This window comes from Amblyraja radiata, chromosome 24 (genome assembly GCF_010909765.2).
Source record: "Amblyraja radiata isolate CabotCenter1 chromosome 24, sAmbRad1.1.pri, whole genome shotgun sequence".
NCBI classification, from domain to species: domain Eukaryota; kingdom Metazoa; phylum Chordata; class Chondrichthyes; order Rajiformes; family Rajidae; genus Amblyraja; species Amblyraja radiata.
Window position 1 is genome coordinate 3,706,282 of NC_045979.1, and position 20,859 is coordinate 3,727,140.

Consider the following 20,859-nt stretch of genomic DNA (forward strand, 5'->3'; position numbering starts at 1 on the left):
CCCCGTTCCTGCCTTCCATATCCCCCGACTCCGCTATCTTTAAGAGCCCTATCTAGATCTCTCTTGAAAGTATCCAGAGAACCGGCCTCCACTGAGGCAGAGAACCCTCTGAGGCAGAGAGTTCCACAGACTCACAACTCTGTGTGGAAAAAGTGTTTCCTCGTCTTGGTTCTAATTGGCTTACCCCTTATTCTTAAACTGTGGCCCCTGGTTCTGGACTCCCCCAACATCGGGAACATGTTTCCTGTCTCTAACGTGTCCAAACCCTTAATAATCTTATATGTTTCAATAAGATCCTCTCTCATCCTTCTAAACTCCAGAGTGTACAAGACCAGCCGCTCCATTCTCCCAGCATATGACAGTCCCGCCATCCCGGGAATTAACCTTGTAAACCTGCGCTGCACTCCCTTAATAGCAAGAATGTCCTTCCTCAAATTAGGGGACCAAAACTGCACACAATACTCCAGGTGTGGTTTCACTAGGGCCCTGTACAACTGCAGAAGGACCTCTTTGCTCCTATACTCAACTCCTCTTGTTATGAAGGCCAACATGCCATTTGCTTTCTTCACTGCCTGCTGTACCTGCATGCATACTTTAATAGACTGATGAACAAGGACCCCCAGATCCCGTTGTACTTCCCCTTTTCCCAACTTGACACCAACTTGGCAGCGCCAGAGACCCGGGTTCAATCCACACTACGGGTGGTGTCTGTACAGAGTTTGTACGGTCTCCCCGTGACCCGTATGTGTTTTCTCCAAGATCTTCGGTTTCCTCCCACACTCCAAAGACGTGCAGGTTGGTAGGTTAATTGGCTTTGTGTAAATGTAAAATTGTTCCCAGTTTTAATGTGCAAGGAACGATGGTCGGTGTGGGCACGGTGGGCTGAAGGGCCTGTTTCCACGCTGGATCTCTAAACTAAACTAAACCAATTCTGGATTAGACCTGTGGGTTTATTCAAGTGCCAGCAAGCGGGAAATGAGGAATATCATTTATCTGCTTTACAAACGACACACTATTTAGTGATTAGTTTAGACCTTGAAGTTAAATGCATCAAGGTACACTGCCCTCCATAATGTTTGGGACAAAGACCCATCATTTATTTATTTGTCTCTGTACTCCACAATTTGAGATTTGTAATAGAAAAAAATCACATGTGGTTAAAGTGCACATTGTCAGATTTTAACAAAGGACATTTTTATACATTTTGGTTTCACCATGTGGAAATTACAGCAGTGTTTATACATAGTCCCCCCATTTCAGGGCAATGTTTGGGACACAGCAATGTCATGTAAATGAAAGTAGTCATGTGTAATATTTTGTTGCATATCCTTTGCATGCAATGACTGCTTGAAGTCTGCGATTCATGGACATCACCAGTTGCTGGGTGTCTTCTCTGGTGATGATCTGCCAGGCTTGTATTGTAGCCATCTTTAGCTTATGCTTGTTTTGGGGGCTGGTCCCCTTCAGTTTTCTCTTCAGCATATAAAAGGCATGCTCAATTGGGTTCAGATCGGGTGATTGACTTGGCCACTCAAGAATTGACCATTTTTTAGCTTTGGAAAAACTCCTTTGTTGCTTTAGCAGTATGCTTGGGATCATTGTCTTGCTGTTGAATGAACAGCCGGCCAATGAGTTTGAGGCATTTGTTTGAACTTGAGCAGATAGGATGTGTCTATACACTTCAGAATTAATTATGCTACTACTATCAGCAGTTGTATCATTAATGAAGATAAGTGAGCCAGTACATTCAGCAGCCATACATGCCCAGACCAAAATACCCCCACCACCGTGTTTCACAGATGAGGTGGTATGGTTTGGATCTTGGGCATTTCCTTTTCTCCTCCATACTTTGCTCTTGCCATCACCCTGATATAAATTAATCTTCATCTCATCTGTCCACAAGACCTTTTTCCAGAACTGTGGTTGCTCTTTTAAGTACTTCTTGGCAAACTGCAATCTTGCCATCCTATTTTTGCGGCTAACCAGTGGTTTGCATCTTGCAGTGTAGCCTCTGTATTTCTGTTCATGAAGTCTTCTGCAGACAGTGGTCATTGACAAATCCACACCTGACTCCTGAAGAGTGTTTCTGATCTGTCGGACAGGTGTTTGGGGATTTTTCTTTATTATAGAGAGAATTCTTCTGTCATCAGCTGCGGAGGTCTTCCTTGGGCTGCCAGTCCCTTTGTGATTAGTAATTCCAAACAGTTGATTTTGGTAAGCCTAAGATTTGGCTGATGTCTCTAACAGTTTTATTCTTGTTTCTCAATCTCATAATGGCTTCTTTGACTTTCATTGGCATAACTTTGGTCCTCATGCTGATAAACATCAAAGAAAGTTTCCAAAGGTGATGGAAAGACTGGCGGAAAGACTAGGTGCTTAGCTCTCTTATACCTGCATTAACGAGGCATTTAAACACACCTGAGCAATTACAAACACCTGTGAAGCCATGTGTACCAAACATTATGGTGCCCTGAAATGGGGGAACAATGTATAAACACAGCTGTAATTTCTACATGGTGAAACCAAAATGTATAAAAATACCCTTTAATAAAATCTGAAAATGTGCACTTTAACCACATGTGATTTTTTTTCTCTATTACAAATCTCAAATTGTGGAGTACAGAGGCAAATAAATAAATGATGGGTCTTTCTCCCAAACATTATGGAGGGCACTGTATATGTAGGCAACACAGGATAATGATACCGACAAGGCATGATCTTACTGAATGGGGGAAGCAGGCATGAGTGGCCTTCTGACAGACACAAAATGCTGGAGTAACTCAGCGGGACGGGCAGCATCTCTGGAGAGAAGGAATGGGAGACGTTTCGGGCCGAGACCCTTCTTCAGACCTGGAAACGCCTCAACCCGAAACGTCACCCATTCCATCTCTCCAGACATGCTGCCCGTCCCGCTGAGTTACTCCAGCTTTTTGTATCTATCTTCAGCGTAAACCTGCATCTGCAGTTGCTTCCTGCACATGAATGGCCTTCTACTGCGTTTTATTATTTTCCTCTGTTTGTTTATTGTACCATTGTTAACTGGGGATTGATTGTGCTGAGTATATGCTTCTTCTGTTCCAGATTGTGACATGTGCTGTTCATCAGCTGCTAAGGATCACAAAATCCCTCATGAAATGTCAGGACTTCATACTCCGGGGCGTATATTGGATGCTGTGAGTATCTGCAGAGGTTGAAAAGCTAAAGCCCCTGTCCCACTTTCACGACCTAATTCGCGACCTCTGCCGAGTTTGCCCTTGACTCATACTCGCAGCATGGTCGTCACAAGGTCGTGGGAGGTCGTAGCAGGCCGTGATTCTAGTCGTAGGTACTCCTGGCATCAAGTAGGTCGGGGTGTTTTTCTAGCCTGATGAAAAATGTCCACGAGTAAAAAAGGTTGTGAATTGGGTCGTGAAAGTGGGACAGGCCCTTTACTCAGCCCAATGTTCTTCCTGTAGTGAATGATATTATTGCTTTCCTGCAATATGATTTTAAGTTGATGCAATATTATTTTAAGGGATGCAGCCCAAACGCATGCAGGTGGGGATGAAGGGGCTGTTTCTATGCTGTATGATTATATCATGCAGAAATATATCCCTCTTTACTGTCAGACAATTACTGTTACAAACTTGATGGAGATTTTTGAGGAGGTGACAAAAGTGAGGTTAGGGATTTTAGTAAGGCAGTTCCCCATGGTGGGCTGATCTAGAAGATTAAGATGCACAGGATTAACAGTGACATGGTATGGATTCAGAAGCGACTAACTGATAGAACATTGAACATAGAGTATTGAACAGGACAGCATAGGAATGAAACATTGCCCTTTGGCCCACAATGTTTGTGCCGAACATGACGCCAAGTTTAACTGATCTCATCTGTTTGTGCATGATCCACATCCCTCTATTCCCTGCACTCCATGTGCCTATCCAAAAACCACACAGCATCACAATCCTACGTGCCTCTACTAACACACCAGACCCACACCACTCTGTGTAAAATAAAACTTGCCCCGCACTTCTCCATTGAACTTTCCCCCTCTCATCTTGTAGTTACGCCCTCTAGTGTTGGACATTTCACATATTCTTGTTTTTTAAATTTTCTCTTTCCGGGTTTATTGCCGTGGTGATGGCAGGTAAGCTGGTACAATGCTCCCCCTGTAGTGTGTAGGAAGTTAGGGGGACTGCTGCTGTCTCCGATGACCACACCTGTGGGCATTGTGTTTAGGTGCAGTTTCTTACAGGCCGCGTTAGGGAACTGAAACTGCGGCTGGGGGCCTCAGGAACAGTGGAGGACCCGGCGTGGAGGGACCGCCGTGATGGGGGGGGGGGGGGAAACAAAGAAGGAGCTGGCGCGGTATACTTTGTGACTTAGTCAGCACCTTTTATGTGGCGACTCTTTGCCACGTAAGAATCTCACTGTGACTCGTCACATGACAATAAACTCTTCATTCTTTCATCTTTTCATCGGGGAGAATGCGAGCTTCTTGGATAAGAGGTCGAGTGAGATGGTCACACCTAAGGTGCAGGAAGAGAGAAGGTGGGTGACCATGAGGGAGGGAGGTAGACATGGAGTGCAGCTGACCCCTGTGGCCATCTCCCTTCTGAACAGGTACACACCCTTTTAGATGCTGTGGGAGGGTTAACCTGTTAGGGTTGAACAGCAGTATCAGGCAGGGCTGTGGCACCCACCCTGCCTCTGAGACACAGCAGTGCAGGGCAAGACTCATAGAAGCAGACCCATAGTGGTAGGCGACTCTTTAGTTAGGGGGGAAGACTGGAGATTCTACGGCAGCAATCGAGACACCAGGATGGTGTGCTACGTTCTTGGTGCCAGGGTTCAGGACATCTCGGAGCGACTGCATGACATTCTCAAAGGGGAGGCTGAGCAGCTGCATGTCAGCACAAATGATATAGGTAGGAAAAGGAGAGAGAGATCCTGCATAATGAGTATAGGGAGTGAGGTAAAAGACTCAAAAGCGGGACCTCCAGTGTCGCCATCTCTGGATTACTTCCAGCGCTAGGTGCTGGTGAGGGTAAGAACTGGAAGGGGAGATGAATTTGTGGCTGAGGAGTTGGTGCAGGGTGTCGGGATTCCGAATTCTGGACCATTGGGATCACTTCTGGGGCAGAGGTGACCTAAACAAGAGGATGGGTTGTAGCTGAACAGGAGGGAAACCAATACCTAGTTGGCAGGTTTGCTAGTGTTATACAGGTGGGTTTAAACTAGGTTGGCAGGGTGGGTGGGACCCATTGCAGGACTGCAGCAGGTGAGTGGCTGGAAACCTGTATAGATGATGATGATGAATGAAAGTCCAGTGGATGGAATAGGCAGGAGAATGGCAGGCAGCGATGGAGGACTGTAGGAAGGAATTGCAGATGCTGGTTTACACTGAAGATAGACACAAAATTCTGGAGTTGCTCAGCGGGACAGGCAACATCTCTGGAGGGAAGGAATAGGTGACGTTTCAGGTCGAGACTGAACACGGGTCTCAACTCGAAACGCCACCCAGTCCTTCTCTCCAGAGATGCTGCCTGTCCCGCTGAGTTACTCCAGCATTTTGTGACTATCTTCGGTGAGGAAGGACTGTTGGGTTGAATTGAACCTGTTTTAATGTGAGCCATGTCACGGTGCACGCTGATCCCTCTCCTGTCCACGGGGGGCAGCAGAGACTGTGTTCCCTTGCCTTCAATTACGTTTAATTGTTTTCACCTGTGTGTCATTATCATTCGTGTTACCTATTGAGTTCCCTATTTCAGTTTTGCTGTTTGTGTCTCTCTCTGTTCAGTCTTGAATATTCTTATGCTGAGCCTTGTTGCTCAGGATTTTAGAAAAAACATTTTTGAGTTTAACTTGGTCCTTGTCTTGTCTTTGGTTCTGTGTTTGGTTCTACACTACTCTCGGTATTGTTACACTACAGTATGTACAAATGGAACGTAGCCATTACAGAAACCTGCTTAAGAGAGGGACTGGACGGGCAGCTTAATGCTCCAGGGTGCAGATGGAACTGGGGAGATAGATGTGGGGATAAAAGAAGAAGGGGTTTTATTTTAGATAGATACAAAGTGCTGGAGTCTTCTTCTTACCGAGCCCACACACAAGATTAGAAGGTCTTCAGCCAGAGCTGATCACACTACTCGGCATCTGTATACAATGGTGTCTGTCTTGTGCGTGGTGGTGGAAAGATTGGTGGAAACAGGGCCACGACGTGAACGCTCTTTCCTTGACCGCTGTGCTGGAGTAACTCAGCTGGTCATGCAACCTCACTGGAGAAAAAGGATGGGTGACTTCTGCAGGTTAGGACCCTTTATTGATTAAGGAGAATGTCATGGCAGTCGTCTGAGATTACATTCCTGATGGTTCGCCCAGTGATGGCTTTGAGCTGAGAAATTAAATGGGGATGATCACCTTATTGGGAGTATATTACAAGCCTCCAAATTGTCGTTTGGAATTAGAAGAACAAATATGCCAGGAGATTGCAGGGAGCTGCAGGACTAATGAGGTTGTTATTGTAAGGGATTTTAGCTGTCCCAATGAATAATGGGACTGTCATAATGCAAAAGGTTTAAATAGGGTGGAATTTGTCAGATGTGTTCAGGAGTGTTTCCTCGGGGAATATATAGAGGGCCATACACAGGAGAGGGGAATGCCTGATCTAGTCTTAGGAAATTGGGAGAGGCAAGTGTCTGATGTGTTTGTCGGTAAGCTTTTTAGAACCAGTTACCACTGTTCTGTTAGCTTTAAGATAGTTATGGATAAAGACGGGGCTGGCCTGTGAGTTTAATTTCTAAGATAGACACAAAATGCTGGAGTAACTCAGCGGGCTTTTTTAGTTAGTATGGCTGTATAGTAACTCAAATTTCACTGTACCTTAATTGGTACATGTGACAATCAAATTGAATCTTGAGTTACGCCAGCATTTTGTGCCTACCAACATCTGCAGCTCCTCCCTACCTGTCCAGAGGATGTCCATTGTTTTATCTTGAGGTGTATAATTTAATTACATGATAATGCTAACCTAAGGCATTGTTTTAAATATAATTTGTGAAGAAGACCAACACAAACCGGTGAAAGGATAATTTTGGAATTGATGTCAGATGTGTCCATTAGATGTGGGATTAGCACCAGAGAGAATAAACTCCAGAATAGAGTTGTGGAGGCATAAATCGCGGAATTATTTAAGAGACAATTGGGTGTAATAAAAAAGGCCCAATGTGACCCGATGAATACAAATGGGACTGAATTCTTTCTTTATCTATGGCAAACATATGTCTCACCATAGACCTGCATGATTTAGCTCCCCATTTATTGAGTTGAAACCTATTTCAAAATCTTTATCACGGCTGTTCAATAATTTGGGAATTGCCACCTGAGCTCCGGCTGACTAACTTTGTTTTTTTAATGTATTGACAGGTGATAGACCAGTTTTGATTTATAGGTTGGTTGCAGGAGTAAGAGCCTGGCAGCGGTGTGATTGATGGACAAACTTGTTGGCAAATGGATTGACAATAAAATCTACCTGACTTAGCAGTTCTAATAGATTGATTGATTTCCTAGTGCCATTTTGAAAGAGGAATGCAGAAATACGGTTCAGCGGGTTGCAACTTTGAATCTGAAGCTGGATTTCTGCAAGAGCACCATGATGAGAATTCAGAAAATGTGAGTACTGATTGTTCTTTTCAATTATTTTCAGGGATGTAGCAATCACTCGACAAGGAGAGTCCCATGGGGCAAAAGAATGAGTGTGGAGGTTTCAATCAGATCAGCCCCAGTCTTGTTCAATGGACGAGCAGCCTTGAGTGATCTACACCTGCTCCTCATTTGAATTATTTTTCACCCAGAGAGTTGTGAATCTGTGGAATTTCCTGCCACAGAAGGCAGTTTGGAAATTCACAGAGGCCAATTCACCTGATGTATTCAAGAGAGAGTTATATTTAGCTCTTAGGGCTAACGCAATCAAGGAATATGGGGACTTGAAATTGCACATCCTGCTTTTTGAGCACCATTGTCCACAAAGGAGGTGCCATCAGTATAGAGAATCAGATCGGGATTTTCCAGTGGTTTCACTGCTGCAAAGTGGTTTCTCCCAATAACTTAGCACAGGCATGCTCTCCCCCTCTGCTCTCCCCCTCTGCTCCTTGGGAAGCACTTGCACAGTCGAGGGGTTGACTGGACTGGCACAGGCAACGTGGAGGTTTGGGGCTTCCAATACCGCTCTCCATCTTGTCCATCTAGCAGCGGTCACTTAGTTTTAGTTTAGAGATACAGTGCGGAAACAGGCCTCTCGACCCGTCAAGTCCTCACTGACCAGCGATCCCCGCACGCTAACACTATCCTACACAGACTAGGGACAATTTAACATTTACCAAGCCAATTAGCCTACAAACCTGTACATCTTTGGAGTGTGGGAGGAAACCAAATATCTTGCAGAAAACCCATGCGGTCACAGTGAGAACGTACAAACTCCAAACAGACATCAGTCGGGTTCGAACCCGGGCCTCTGGCGCTGTAAAGCAGCAACTCGACCGCTGCACCACCGTGCCGACCTTGTGAGACTCTTCATGCTCTTCATGGAGAACAAAGTGTGGACGGAATGGGTGTACTAAAGAGTTAATTTGTGATCCAGAACCAGAACTGCGGTTGCCATGATGACACATCAAGTTGATTCAACAGCTCAGACAACTTCCCCATCCCAAGGCAGCATTGCCCAATTCAGCAGAATAGTAGCCACTGGGACTTTGTAGCCCTCCTTGCTGCTGAGTGAGGACCACCATCATATCCGTCCTTCTCGTTGACAAAGAGGTTAAAAGGTTTACCATTATTGGTGACTCCAAGTGCGGGTGCAGAGCAGAGCCTCCTTCAGGGGGAGAGTCTGTAGATGAGTCTGTACTGATCAAGAATCTGCCAATCTCCGCATTAAAAATATCCATTGACTTGGCCTCCACAGCCATAGAGTCTTACAGTGTGGAAACAGGCTCTTCGGCCCACCTTGCCCACACTGACCAACATGTCCCATCCATGTATATCCATGTATCTGTCTAAAAAGATTTACGAGGATGCTGCCACGACTTGAGTTCCCGAGCTAAAGGGAGTAGTTGGGTGGGCTAGGACTCTATTCCTTGGTGTGCAAGAGGATAAAGGGTGGTCTTATAGAAGTGATCATGAGTCGAATAGATAAAGTTGAGTAAAGACACAGCATCTTTGCCCTAGTTGATCTTTTCTCAACAGGGGAATCAAGAAACAGAAGACACAAGTTGAATGTGAGAGGGGAAATATTACCAGCAAGATATACTTGAAAAAATCAGAACTTCCTGGAATAAGATTCTTCCTACATTCACCTTTCTGGCTCATTCTTGTATGGTGATGCGTGGAGCAGGAGGTTGAACTTGATCTTTACTGATGAGGCAGCATTCAGCAAGAACGGGTCTTTATGAGAGGGAAAAACATTCAGGTGCAAATCCTTCCTTGCTACAGGAATGGGGGCAGTGATTACCCTTGTAATCTGTGCCGTACAAACCAATTCATTGTAAATGTTGCTTGCACAGTGTACATATCTCGCATTTCTTCACTTTTAATCAGCTTGTTTGCTTCATCAGGCTAGGCTGACCATCAGTCTGAAGAGGGGTCTCGACCTGAAACATCACCCATTCCCTGTCTCCAGAGATACTGCCTGTCCCGCTGAGTTACTCCTGCATTTAGTGTCTATCTTCGGTGTAAACCAGCATCTGCAGTTCCTTCCTCCACATCAGTTATTTTCATTCTTATTCTTTCATGTCCATCTTCAAATGTTACAAATGTTGACATCGCTGTCATGGTCCGTCCTGACAAGGATGCAAGCTTCCGGCGACAATCAGTGGGAGCCATCACTTGTTGCAGTAGATGGTGGTGGTAGCAGAATTAGCTCAGGATACTTCCAGCTTCCAGCTATGGAAGTGGCCACTTCTGCTATGGGGCCATTTTCATTGTGATGCTGTCTGTAGTTGTTAAGAACCACAGAAGACAGGTATGGAACATACGCAGAATAAATCAGAACATTAATTGTTAAACGCTTCCTTGCAGATATGGCCAACAGTCTCGAATGAATCCATCCGAGGGAGGTGATGTACACATGAAGTTGCAGTTGGTAAGTCAGTTGTTAATTACGGGTGTCGGAAGGAACTGAGTTTGATCGTAAGTCATGACTTTTCAGTCCAATATCTAGCAATGTTACAAAATTTTGAGATTTTAAAAATCAAGTCTGCAATTTATCCCATCAGATAAAGCATAAAAAGAAGTTTAATTTGACACCTAATTCACTTTCATATCTCAAGTATTTAAAAAGTTATGGCCATTTTCATACTCGGAAATTAGCATCTATGGACATAACAAAAAAGCTGTGATCGTGGACAGTCAAAAGCCCATAACTTTCTTAAAAATTAAGAGAACTGAATGAAATTTTCAGTTATCATAGATTGAAGCATTCTGAAACAAATATAAAATAATCTTACTTGGATGACCTGAAATTAAAGCATATAGTTAGTTAGTTACCCAATTGTAGCTAATTCCAAACTTCAATTACTAGATCTAAACATCTATCCATTTCTTAAGAAATGATTAACATTTTTAAATAGCCTAAGTGTCCAAATAATATTCACAAAGAATTCACAACAAAACATGATTTTTAAATCTCATTTACATGAATTTATAGGCCAAAAGGAAGGAATTTAGTGTTCAATTGCTGTAAATTAATGGTCATTTAAATCAGCTTTAGAGTGGGATCCTGTGGAACGCGCTGGTTTAGAACGTTCACATTGCGGTAGATTTGTGCCCCAAATGCCCAGAAAAATACTGCGGGATTTAATGGGGCCCCAAATTAGCTACTCGCAATATTAAACTTTGTATAAAGGGATCTTAAGAAACGCTTTTTAATGTAAAAATAAACAACCTACCTTCCGTTGTCCCCTGTATGAGATCCGACCCATTGTCGGCGGTCGCGGGTTTAGAGGTTAATTTTTAACTTACTATAATAATTAAATAAACCCATAAAATGTAAAAATAGCTACAGCGAGCGAAACTTCAAGCGATTTTTCGTCAGCAACTGAGGTAGGCTGAACAAGCTCGATTTGAACAGCCTAGGGAAAATCGCGTTTTAAACCCGCCCCCCTCTAAACGGCGCCATAATCACACACACGGGCTGGGACAGATCTGCAGCGACGCTTAAGGTAGGTTTTGCAACATACCTACAATATCTGTCAGTAAATCACAAGCACAAAATGATACCAGCCTTGGAATAAACCGAGTCAGAAGGAACTGCAGATGCTGGTTTATACCGAAGACAGACACAAAATGGTGGAGTAACTCAGCGGGACAGGCAGCATCTCTGGAGAGAAGGAATGGGAGACGTTTTGGGTTGAGACCCTTCTTTTTCCGGTGTCGGTGTGTAGTGAGCCAACAGGCACAGTTCTTTCCTATACCGTAATTCTGGCACTGCAGAATGTTTCTAAATATCAGAGTTGTTCAGAAGTGAGGCCAAAAACCCCACTTCCTAACGCAAAAGCTCTTCCTTACAAAAAACTGTCATGGAAGAAGAAGCAATTGAAAAATTTGATTTGACTATTTTAACTCTTGTGTGTTAGTGTTTTGATGGCCAAGGTTATTTGGCCAACATATGTATCTGGAGGAAGGCTAGGCTTATCTCACTAAATGGATGGCATGGATTCTTGGTTTTCTTTTCCTAAGTTTAGAACCTTACCGAGGGAGAGAAAACATTAAATGGGATAGGGGAAGTCATACACAAGCATAGAATATAGATTTTACACATTTTGCATGCCCGAGGTCAATGTTACATTTTCCCTAAAGCTAAATTTGAGATCCTTGGAAGAATCTAGCAAAAAACAAAATGCTGATGAAGCTCAATAGGCAGCATCTTTGCAAGGAAATGGACAGCCAACATTGTGTGTCAGGTTAAATGGACAGCCAACATTGAAGAGGTAAGGGTGGGCTTACAAAATGCTGAAGAAGGGTCCTGACCTAAAATATCATCTGACAGTTTCCCTCCACAGATGCTGCCGGACCTGCTGAGTTCCTCCAGCACTAGTTTTCTGCCAAAGATTCCAGCGCCTGCAGTATTTTGGGGTTTTATCATAAATAGCTACAGCATGAAAGCAGGCCCTTCGGCCCCCTCGAGTCCATGCCGGCCATCGATCACACGGTCACGCTAGTTCTGTTAACCCACTTTTGCGTCCTACACATTAGGGGACATTTTACAGAGACCAGTAAACCTACAAACCCGCACATATTTGGGATGTGGGTGAAAATTGGAGCATCCAGAAGAAACCCATGGGAGTCACAGGAAGAACGTGCAAACTCCACACAGACAGCACCTGAGATCAGGACCAAGCCTGGGTCTCTGGTGCTGTGAGGCAGCAGCTCCGCCAGCTGTGCTGCTCCATGACTGCCCCATGGCACTGTGTCACTCCGACCAGAATTGTTACCAGAAGAATTGCTAAGTCAGGGCATCCTCACGAAGAAATTACTGATGTTGTTTCCTGTTGTTTGAAAGTGTCAGAAGTCCACTTGCACGATCTTAGACGGGGACTGGAGAGGACAGATTTGGAGGGATATGGACCAGGTGCGGGCAAGTGGGACTAGTGTAGCTGGGACATTGTTGGCCGGTGTGGGCGAGTGGGGCCGAAGGGCCTGTTTCCACACTGTATCACTCTATGACTCCTGCCTGACCACGGGGAGGCCTGACATGGAGCTGAGGGAATACGGAGAAAAGCAAAGAGGGAGGGAGAAACAGCAAGGAATGGGGGAAAAATAGTGGGGAAAGTCAGAACAGGTTATTGCTTAAATGGCATGGTTTTGACTAATGGAGCACTCTGTGCAGTTTGAATTTCTCCTGTGTACTGAGTAAACAGACACTGTAGACTTTGTCTATGTTGTTAAGGGCCTGTCCCACTTAGGCAATGTTTTCGACGCCTCCCGGCACCCGTCATAAAGGTCACCGAAAATTTTCAGCATGTTGAAAATCCAGTGGCGACCTGCTGCCACTATGAAGGATACTGGCAGTCGTCGAAAAAATGGCGTAAGTGGGACAGGTCCTTTAGCCTGTAACGGTATAAGACACATAAATCTCTGATGGAGAATCAACTAAAATAAACGCAAAGGTCCAGCAGGGAGGGAACGCAGAGAGAGGCCTTTTAATTCCCAAGTGGTTTCCGATGCACTCCACTGAGTGAAGCTAGTAAGTCATGACGTTTCTGTCCAACATCTGTCAGTAAGTCACATGCACAAAATGATACCAGCCTAGGAATAAAATATATGTACGAAGAACTGCACATGCTGGTTTAAACCGAAGGTAGACACAAAATGCTGGAGTAACTCAGTGGGACAGGTAGCATCTCTGGAGACAAGGAATGCATGAAGTTTCAGTTCAAAACATTCATCAGTCTGAAGAAGTGTCTCATCCTTCTTCTGCCAGTCCTCATCACATTAATGATTTGGACGAGTGGATTGAAGGCTTTGTGGCAAAGTTTGCGGATGATACGAAAATAGGTGGAGTGGAGAAAGCAGGGACTCTGCAGGAGGATTTGGACAGGTTGCCGGAGTGGGCAGAGAAGTAGCAGATGGAATATTGTGTAGCATTTTGGTCTTGCATTTTGGTAGTAGGAATAAAGACGTAGACTATTTTTAAATAGGGAAAGAATCCAGAAATCAGAGGTGCAAAGGGACTTGGGAGTGCTGGTGCAGGATTCCCAAATAGTTAATCTGCAAGTTGAATCAGTAGTAAAGTAAGCAAACTCAATGCTAGCATTTATTTCAAGAGGGCTTGCATACAAAAATAGGGATGTAATGTTGAGGCTCTATAACGCGCTGGTAAGGCTGCATTTGGCATATTGTGAGCAATTTTGGGTAGCATATCTGAGGAAGGATGTCCTGGCTCTGGAGAGGGTCCAGATGAGGTTTACAAGAATGATCCCAGGAATGAGTAGGTTAACATAGTATGAGCATTTGTAAGCACAGGGACTGTACTCACTGGAGTTTAGAAGAATGAGGGGGGGGACCTCATTGACACATACAGAATAGTGAAAGGCTTGGATCGAGTGGATGTGGAGAGGATGTTTTCATTGGTGGAGAGTCTAGAACTAGAGACCATAGCCTCAGAATTAAAGGATATTCTTTTAGGAAGGAGACGAGGAGAAATTTATTTAGTCACTGAGGCCAAGTCAGTGGATATTTTAAAGGCAGAGATGGATAGATTCTTGATCAGTACAGGTTTCGGAGGCTATGGGGAGAAGGCAGGATAATGGGGTTAGGAGGGAGAGATAGATCAGTAATGATTGAATGATGAGCCGAATGGCCTAATTCTACTCCTATTCCTTATGACCTCATGATCCTGAAACATCACCCATTCTTTCTCTCCAGAGATGCTCCAGCATTTTGTGTCTATCTTTGAATAAAAACAACAGGAAGTAGACGTTTCCTGATATACTGATGGGAGGAACTTTGGTCAAAAATAGGTGCTGCCAGTTTGAAATATAAAAATGTTTATTTTGCTTCATTTAAGAATGAGAAAAAGACCCAATAGACAATAGGTGCAGGAGTAGGCCATTCGGCCCTTCGAGCCAGCACCGCCATTCAATGTGATCATGGCTGATCACCCCCAATCAGTACCCTGTTCCTGCCTTCTCCCCATATCCCCTGACTCCACTATTTTTAAGAGCCCTATCTAGCTCTCTCTTGAAAGCATCCAGAGAACCCAAATAATATTTTTCAAATCCAGTTTCCAGGCTTTTGTTTGATAAATCTAATGGACAAAATGGATACAAGAGAAATCATTGACTTAGAGTAAATGGGAAAGGGACGCTTGTTCAAAACTGGAAGACAAGGATGGAATGCTGATTGTTTTGGTTTAGTTAAGTTTAGAGATACAGCACGGAAACAGACCCTTCGGCCCATCGCGTCCGCACCGACCAGCGATTCCCGCACATTAACGCTACCCTATACACACTAGGGACAATTTTACAATTATACCACGCCAATTAACCTACAAACCTGTACGTCTTTAGAGTGTGGGAGGAAACCAAAGATCTCAGATAAACCCACGCAGGTCAAGGGGAGAACGTATAAACTCCGTACAGATAGCACCCGACGCCAGGATTGAACCTGGGTCTCTGGCGCTGTAAGGCAGTAGCTCTACCGCTACGCCACTGTGCTTCCCCAAGGTAAGTGCAGGGGGAGATTCATACTGTACATACAGCATGTTGCAATTGGCACGGGTTAGTTGATGGGACATTGCACAGGGAATGTGACTCGTCTACGAGTAACATAGCCTGAAGTATTTAATGTTTCAATGTATGATACATCTAACCAGTGCTATATATGGGATTATTGAACTCTGTGCCTAAGCCACTGTAGAAGGGTCTTCACCCTGGGTTGTATGTGTACTCGATAACTGCGATGTAATATTCTCTTCAGCATGGATATTGATCGAATGTAAATTTAAATATCTTGTGTTGCAGACAGTGCATTTCCTGGCAACCATCTCCCAGAATGTTCAAAACAGTCAGAAGCAACTGGATCAGATAGCAGCTCAATGGTCCACTACCAATGACATCCATCATAAAGACAGCACGTAAGCACAGTTGAACCTAAGGAGCCCGGCCATAGTGAATTGCAGCATTTGGCGATGTCATTCAGCCCATCATATCTGTGCTAGCCTTTTGCTGGAGTCAACATTTCCTATTCTCCCAATGACCCTGATTCTTCCCATTTTAATTATGTTCCTTCTCTCCCTGTAACATACCTGTAACGAAGCATTTCCAATTTCAGTAATCACCTGTAAAACCATTGCTCCTAATTTTTCACTTCACTCTCTTGGAGATGCTTTATAAAAGAAAGACCCCACATAATGTCTTTCTACCCATGAGCACTATAGTCCGTCATTGAAGATAGACACAAAATGCTGGGGTAACTCAGCGGGTCAGGCATCATATCCCATTGATGCCCCACTCCTCCTCTCCAGAGATGCTGCCTGTCCCGCTGAGTTACTCCAGCATTTTGTGTCTATCTTTGGTGTAAACCAGCATCTGCAGTTCCTCCTTACACATTGGCTGTTCTCAAATTACTTTCAATCTCCACTTAGACTTCTAGCTCTTGCTTCTCCTCATTCCTCAAACGCACTTATCTTTTATATTCCTATTTTAGAATGTTGTCAGTGCTGGCATCACCAACATTTATTATCCATCTGTAATTGCCTTTGGGACTTTTGATGTGGTGAATCTGATCCACTAGCTTTCCCTGTGTCTCGAATGTCCTCTTGGCAATTGTTCTTTGTTCTTCAGCGTGAATTAGGTCAGGCCATCCAGAGGGAAGGAGTATAGCGGGTGAATGGACACATTCAGAATGCAAGAGGTTACAGTATGAAACTTCAATTGAGCAGATTCAGGTGTACAAAGCCAAAGGGCCAATCTTTATTTTAGACGGTTGTGTAAAATAGGTATTGTTAAATTCTGAGCATGATATTAGCAATGTTATTAATGCACTCCACTTTTGAACAGATTTTCAATTTCTATTTTAAAAGGGGCACAAAAACAATATCTTTCCCGCATTTCTTTCCGCAAAACTTGTTCTGGCTTTGTTAGAATTACTGCACCAGATGAAAGTGAAAGTGATGGTCAGACCGGGGAGGGGGGGGGGATTGGGATTGGGTGGAGAGCGGCAAAAGTCCTCCAGCCTTTAATTTTTTCGTTTAGTTTAGAGATACAGCACGGAAACAGGCCCTTTAGCCCCACCGACCAGCGGTCCCTCGCACATTAACACTATCCTACACACACCAGGGACAATTTACACATACACCAAGCCAATTAACGTACAAACCTGTACGTCTTTGGAATGTGGGAGGAAAGCGAAGATCTCGGAGAAAATCCACGCCGTCACAGGGACAACGGTCAAACTCCATTCAGGCAAGACCTGTAGTCGGGATCGAACCCGGGTCGCTAGTGCTGCAAGCGCTGTAAGGCAGCAATTCTACCGTTGCGCCATCGTGGCTGCCCTTGGTCGGTTTGATGTGTTTTGATCCAGGCTGATTTTGAATGTAATAACTGAGTAGACAATTGGATGATGTTGCCGTGCACAATGTCGTCATGCACACACTTGGGATAATTTACATTTATAACAAGCCAATTAACCTACAAACCTTTACGTTTGGAGTGTGGGAGGAAATCGAAAATCTCAGAGAAAACCCACGCAGGTCACGGGGAGAACGTACAAGCTCCATATAGACAGCACCCGTACTCAGGATCGAATCCGGGTCACAGGCGCTGCAGGGCAGTTAGCTCTACCTCTATGTTACTATGTCGCCCTGACTGGAGTTGCATTTTAAGGAGAGGAGGAACCAAGAGGTGAAAAGTATAAATTGGAAGATCAGCCAGTAAAGAATAATTAATAATTTTTGTCCTCTGATTTACTTTGTAGAATTGGCAAAGTGGAAGTCCTGCTTGAAAAAGTGTCTGCTATTCACCGGCAACTCAAAAAAGATCGAATGAAAATGAGTAAGACAACTGTTTTATTCCTGGTATTATACACAAGAGCTCAGACTAGAAATTGGACATTTGGTCCATTATTACAAAGCTACACAAAGCCAAAGGTTGCATGAACCTATCATAATGCAGGTGAATTTTTGGAGAGGTGTCTAAAATAATGAGGGGAGTAGATAGGGTGGATGCACAGAGTCTTTTAACCTGGGTGGCGGAATCACAAACAAGAGGAGATGTGTTAAGTTGAGAGGGGTAAGATTTAATATGAACCCGAAGGGCAACCTTTACACGAGGTTGATGGGTACATGGAATGAACTGTTAGAAGCGATAGTTTGAGGCCTGATGCCCCAAACATAGTATTTAAAGGACACTTCTACTGGTCCATGGATAGGATAGGTTTTGAGGGATATGAGACAAATGGGACTAGCCTAGATGGAGCATCTTGGTCTGCCTGGATGATTTGAACCAAAGGGCCTATTTCCGTGCTGTATGATGCTCTCGTGCCTCTGAATCTGAGGAGATTTGAGGTCATGTTTTGTTCTAAAGGCTTGAGCACCAATTCCAGGCTAATACTTGCAGCATAGGGGGAATATTGCAGTGTGGGACATATATTTTTGAGGCACTAAACCTCTCAGTTAGACATAATAGATCCCATGGCTCTTTTTATGAGGGTATCTGTGGGTATCCACTAATATAAACAAATATCACTAAAATGTTAACTGGCTATTATCACATTGCTAGTTGTAGGAGCTTGCTGGGGTCAAATTTGTCACCATATTTCCAACCTTACAGTAATGCCAATATCTCAAAAGTTCTTCATTGGCTACGAAATGCTTTGAGACATTCTAAAGTTATGAAAATGCAAGTTCAAAAGTTCAAGAAAGTTTATTGTCATGTGTCCCTGATAGGACAATTAAATTCTTGCTTTCCTTTAGCACAACAGAACATAGTAGGCATGACTACAGAACAGATCAGTGTGTCCATGTACCATTGTATAAATATATACACACATGAATAAATAAACTGATCAAGTGCAAATAAACAGATAATGGGTTATTATTGTTCAGAGTTTGTCCGAGCCGAGTTTAATAGCCTGATGGCTGTGGGGAAGTGGCTATTCCTGAACCTGGTCGTTGCAGTCTTCAGACTGTATTTTTTTTACTGTTGGCAGACCAATTTCCCTCTGGGATACATAACGTTGTATCATATGGAAATATAAGGTTCCTTTTATTGAACCATCAGGCAGTTGAAGCTATGCAAGAGAGTTCGACCTCTTAGCCTGCTTCTGAGATGATATTTCTTGCCTGCCTTGGTTGCTTCTCCACGATGTCATCCAATAATTGGTTGCTTCTCAATGATCTCATCCAGTTCTGTACAATATGTGGCAGGCTATTTGTTAGCAGGCGTAGGTTTTTAGTTTAGAGAAACAGCACGGAAACAGGTCCTTCGGATACTGGGTCCCCGCCGATCAGCGATCACCGTATATTAACACTATCCTACACACACTAGGGACAATTTTATTTTTTACCAAGCCAACGTACCTACATACATGTGGGAGGAAACCGATGATCTCAGAGAAAACGCACACGGTTACAGAGAGAACGTACAAACTCCGTACAGACAGCACCCGTAGTCGGGATCGAACCCGGGTCTCCAGCGCAGCAAGCACTGTAAGGCAGCAACTCTACCACTGCGCCACAGTGGCACATCTAGTAGAGCTGTTTTCTCCCAGATTCTGCAACCCTTGTTTGATCCTGACCTCGGGTGCAGTCTGGATGCAGTTAGCACATTCACCCTGTGACCACATGGTTTCCCTTGGTATTCCGACATACTAGACACATGTGGCTTGGTTGGAGTTAATTGGCCATTGTAAATTAGCCGATGCATGAATGAGTGGTGGAATACGGGGAGGGGGGCTGAGAGGAATTTTTAATTAAATGGTGGCAAAATAAAATGGATTAGTATATGATTAGTGTCAAAATGGTTGCTTTGTGGTCAACATGGGCTTAGCAAACTGAAAGGCCTGTTCCCATATTGTATCTCTTTGTGACCTAAAGCACATCTGCCTGTAAATCAATACAAATTGCAGTGGGCAATCAGCATAACCATCCCCACAGATCACAACAAGGACCTGATTAACAATTGAATGTTACAACAATTTTCTTTTCTTTTCAGAGCTTCAATATAATGATGAGCAGATCCATAAATTTGAGAAGTAAGTTTGGTTTATTTGATTTATGCTGTTAAGTTCCTAAATGCCCCTCCCTATGACCGCATGGATTTTCTTCGAAGACCTTCGGTTTCCTCCCACACTCCAAAGACTTTCAGGTTTGTAGGTTAAGCGGCTTGGCATAAATTACCATCCGGACCTGGGATCCCTCGCCGGGGATCGCAGGAGAAGAGCTCCGACCGGCGGCCTGCGGCCTATAACATCCTAAAGCCGCGGTCTCTGGTAGGAAAGTGCCGATTCGGGCAATCCAAGCCGCGGAGTGTGTTCGACCGTTCATGGCCCCGACCACGGGTGAACAAGGGAGGTGGACTGGCTGAACTTTGTTGCATTCCTCCACAGTGAAGAATGCTGTGGTGGATGTTTGTGTTAAATCTTATTGGGTATTGTGTGTTGTTTTTAAGTGTATCGCTGCTGGCAAATTCATTTCACTGCACCTCCGGGTGTATGTGACGAGTAAAATTGACTTTGACTTTGAAATGTAAACCATTGTCAAACCTAGTGTGTGTAGGATAGTGTGAATGTGCATGGATTGCTGATCGGTGTGGACATGGTGGGCCGAAGGTCCTGTTTCCGCGCTGTATCTCTAAAATAAACTAAGACTGATGCCACATTGCAGCACTGAGAGACTACTGCTCGGTCTCAAGTGCTGACCCGAATAAGAAGCTCCTCTGGCAGCTTATTTGTACAAAATAAACAATCTGATCATTCATCTCAGCAATCAGTGCGATCTTGCTGTGTGGAAAATTATTCCAAATGTATCCATTTAACCTCGTACATTATATTTCAATGCATGGCAAGGGCTTTGTGCAGGAAGAAACTGTAGATCCTGGTTTAAATCGAAGATAGACACAAAATGCTGGAGTAACTCAGCGGGACTGGCAGCATCACTGGAGAGAAGGAGTGGGTGACGTTTCGGGTCGAGACCCTTCTTCAGAGGGAGGAGTTACTCCAGCATTTTGCGTCTATCTTTGGCAAGGGCTTTAGCAGTTTTGAGAAAAGTGCGGTGAGGAGCTGTATGAAAACAAACACCTTGCGTCTCTGTCAAAGCCAAGATAACTCGAGGTAACTTTGCCAATGTACTGGGCAGTGACAGCAGTGTCAATTATTATCCTTTGA

General features: G+C 44.1%; 1 protein-coding gene across 1 annotated transcript in view; it reads left to right on the forward strand.

The window, feature by feature from the left end:
• The window catches only part of LOC116986702 (serine/threonine-protein kinase TBK1-like), a 71,397-nt gene that overhangs the window by 34,595 nt on the left and 15,943 nt on the right, over window positions 1-20,859 (forward strand). Inside the window, exons 11-16 of the mRNA XM_033042278.1 lie at window positions 3,082-3,173; window positions 7,552-7,653; window positions 10,054-10,117; window positions 15,498-15,610; window positions 17,452-17,528; window positions 19,689-19,728. Coding sequence (XP_032898169.1) covers window positions 3,082-3,173; window positions 7,552-7,653; window positions 10,054-10,117; window positions 15,498-15,610; window positions 17,452-17,528; window positions 19,689-19,728 — 488 coding nt within the window. The remainder of the gene's footprint in view (window positions 1-3,081; window positions 3,174-7,551; window positions 7,654-10,053; window positions 10,118-15,497; window positions 15,611-17,451; window positions 17,529-19,688; window positions 19,729-20,859) is intronic.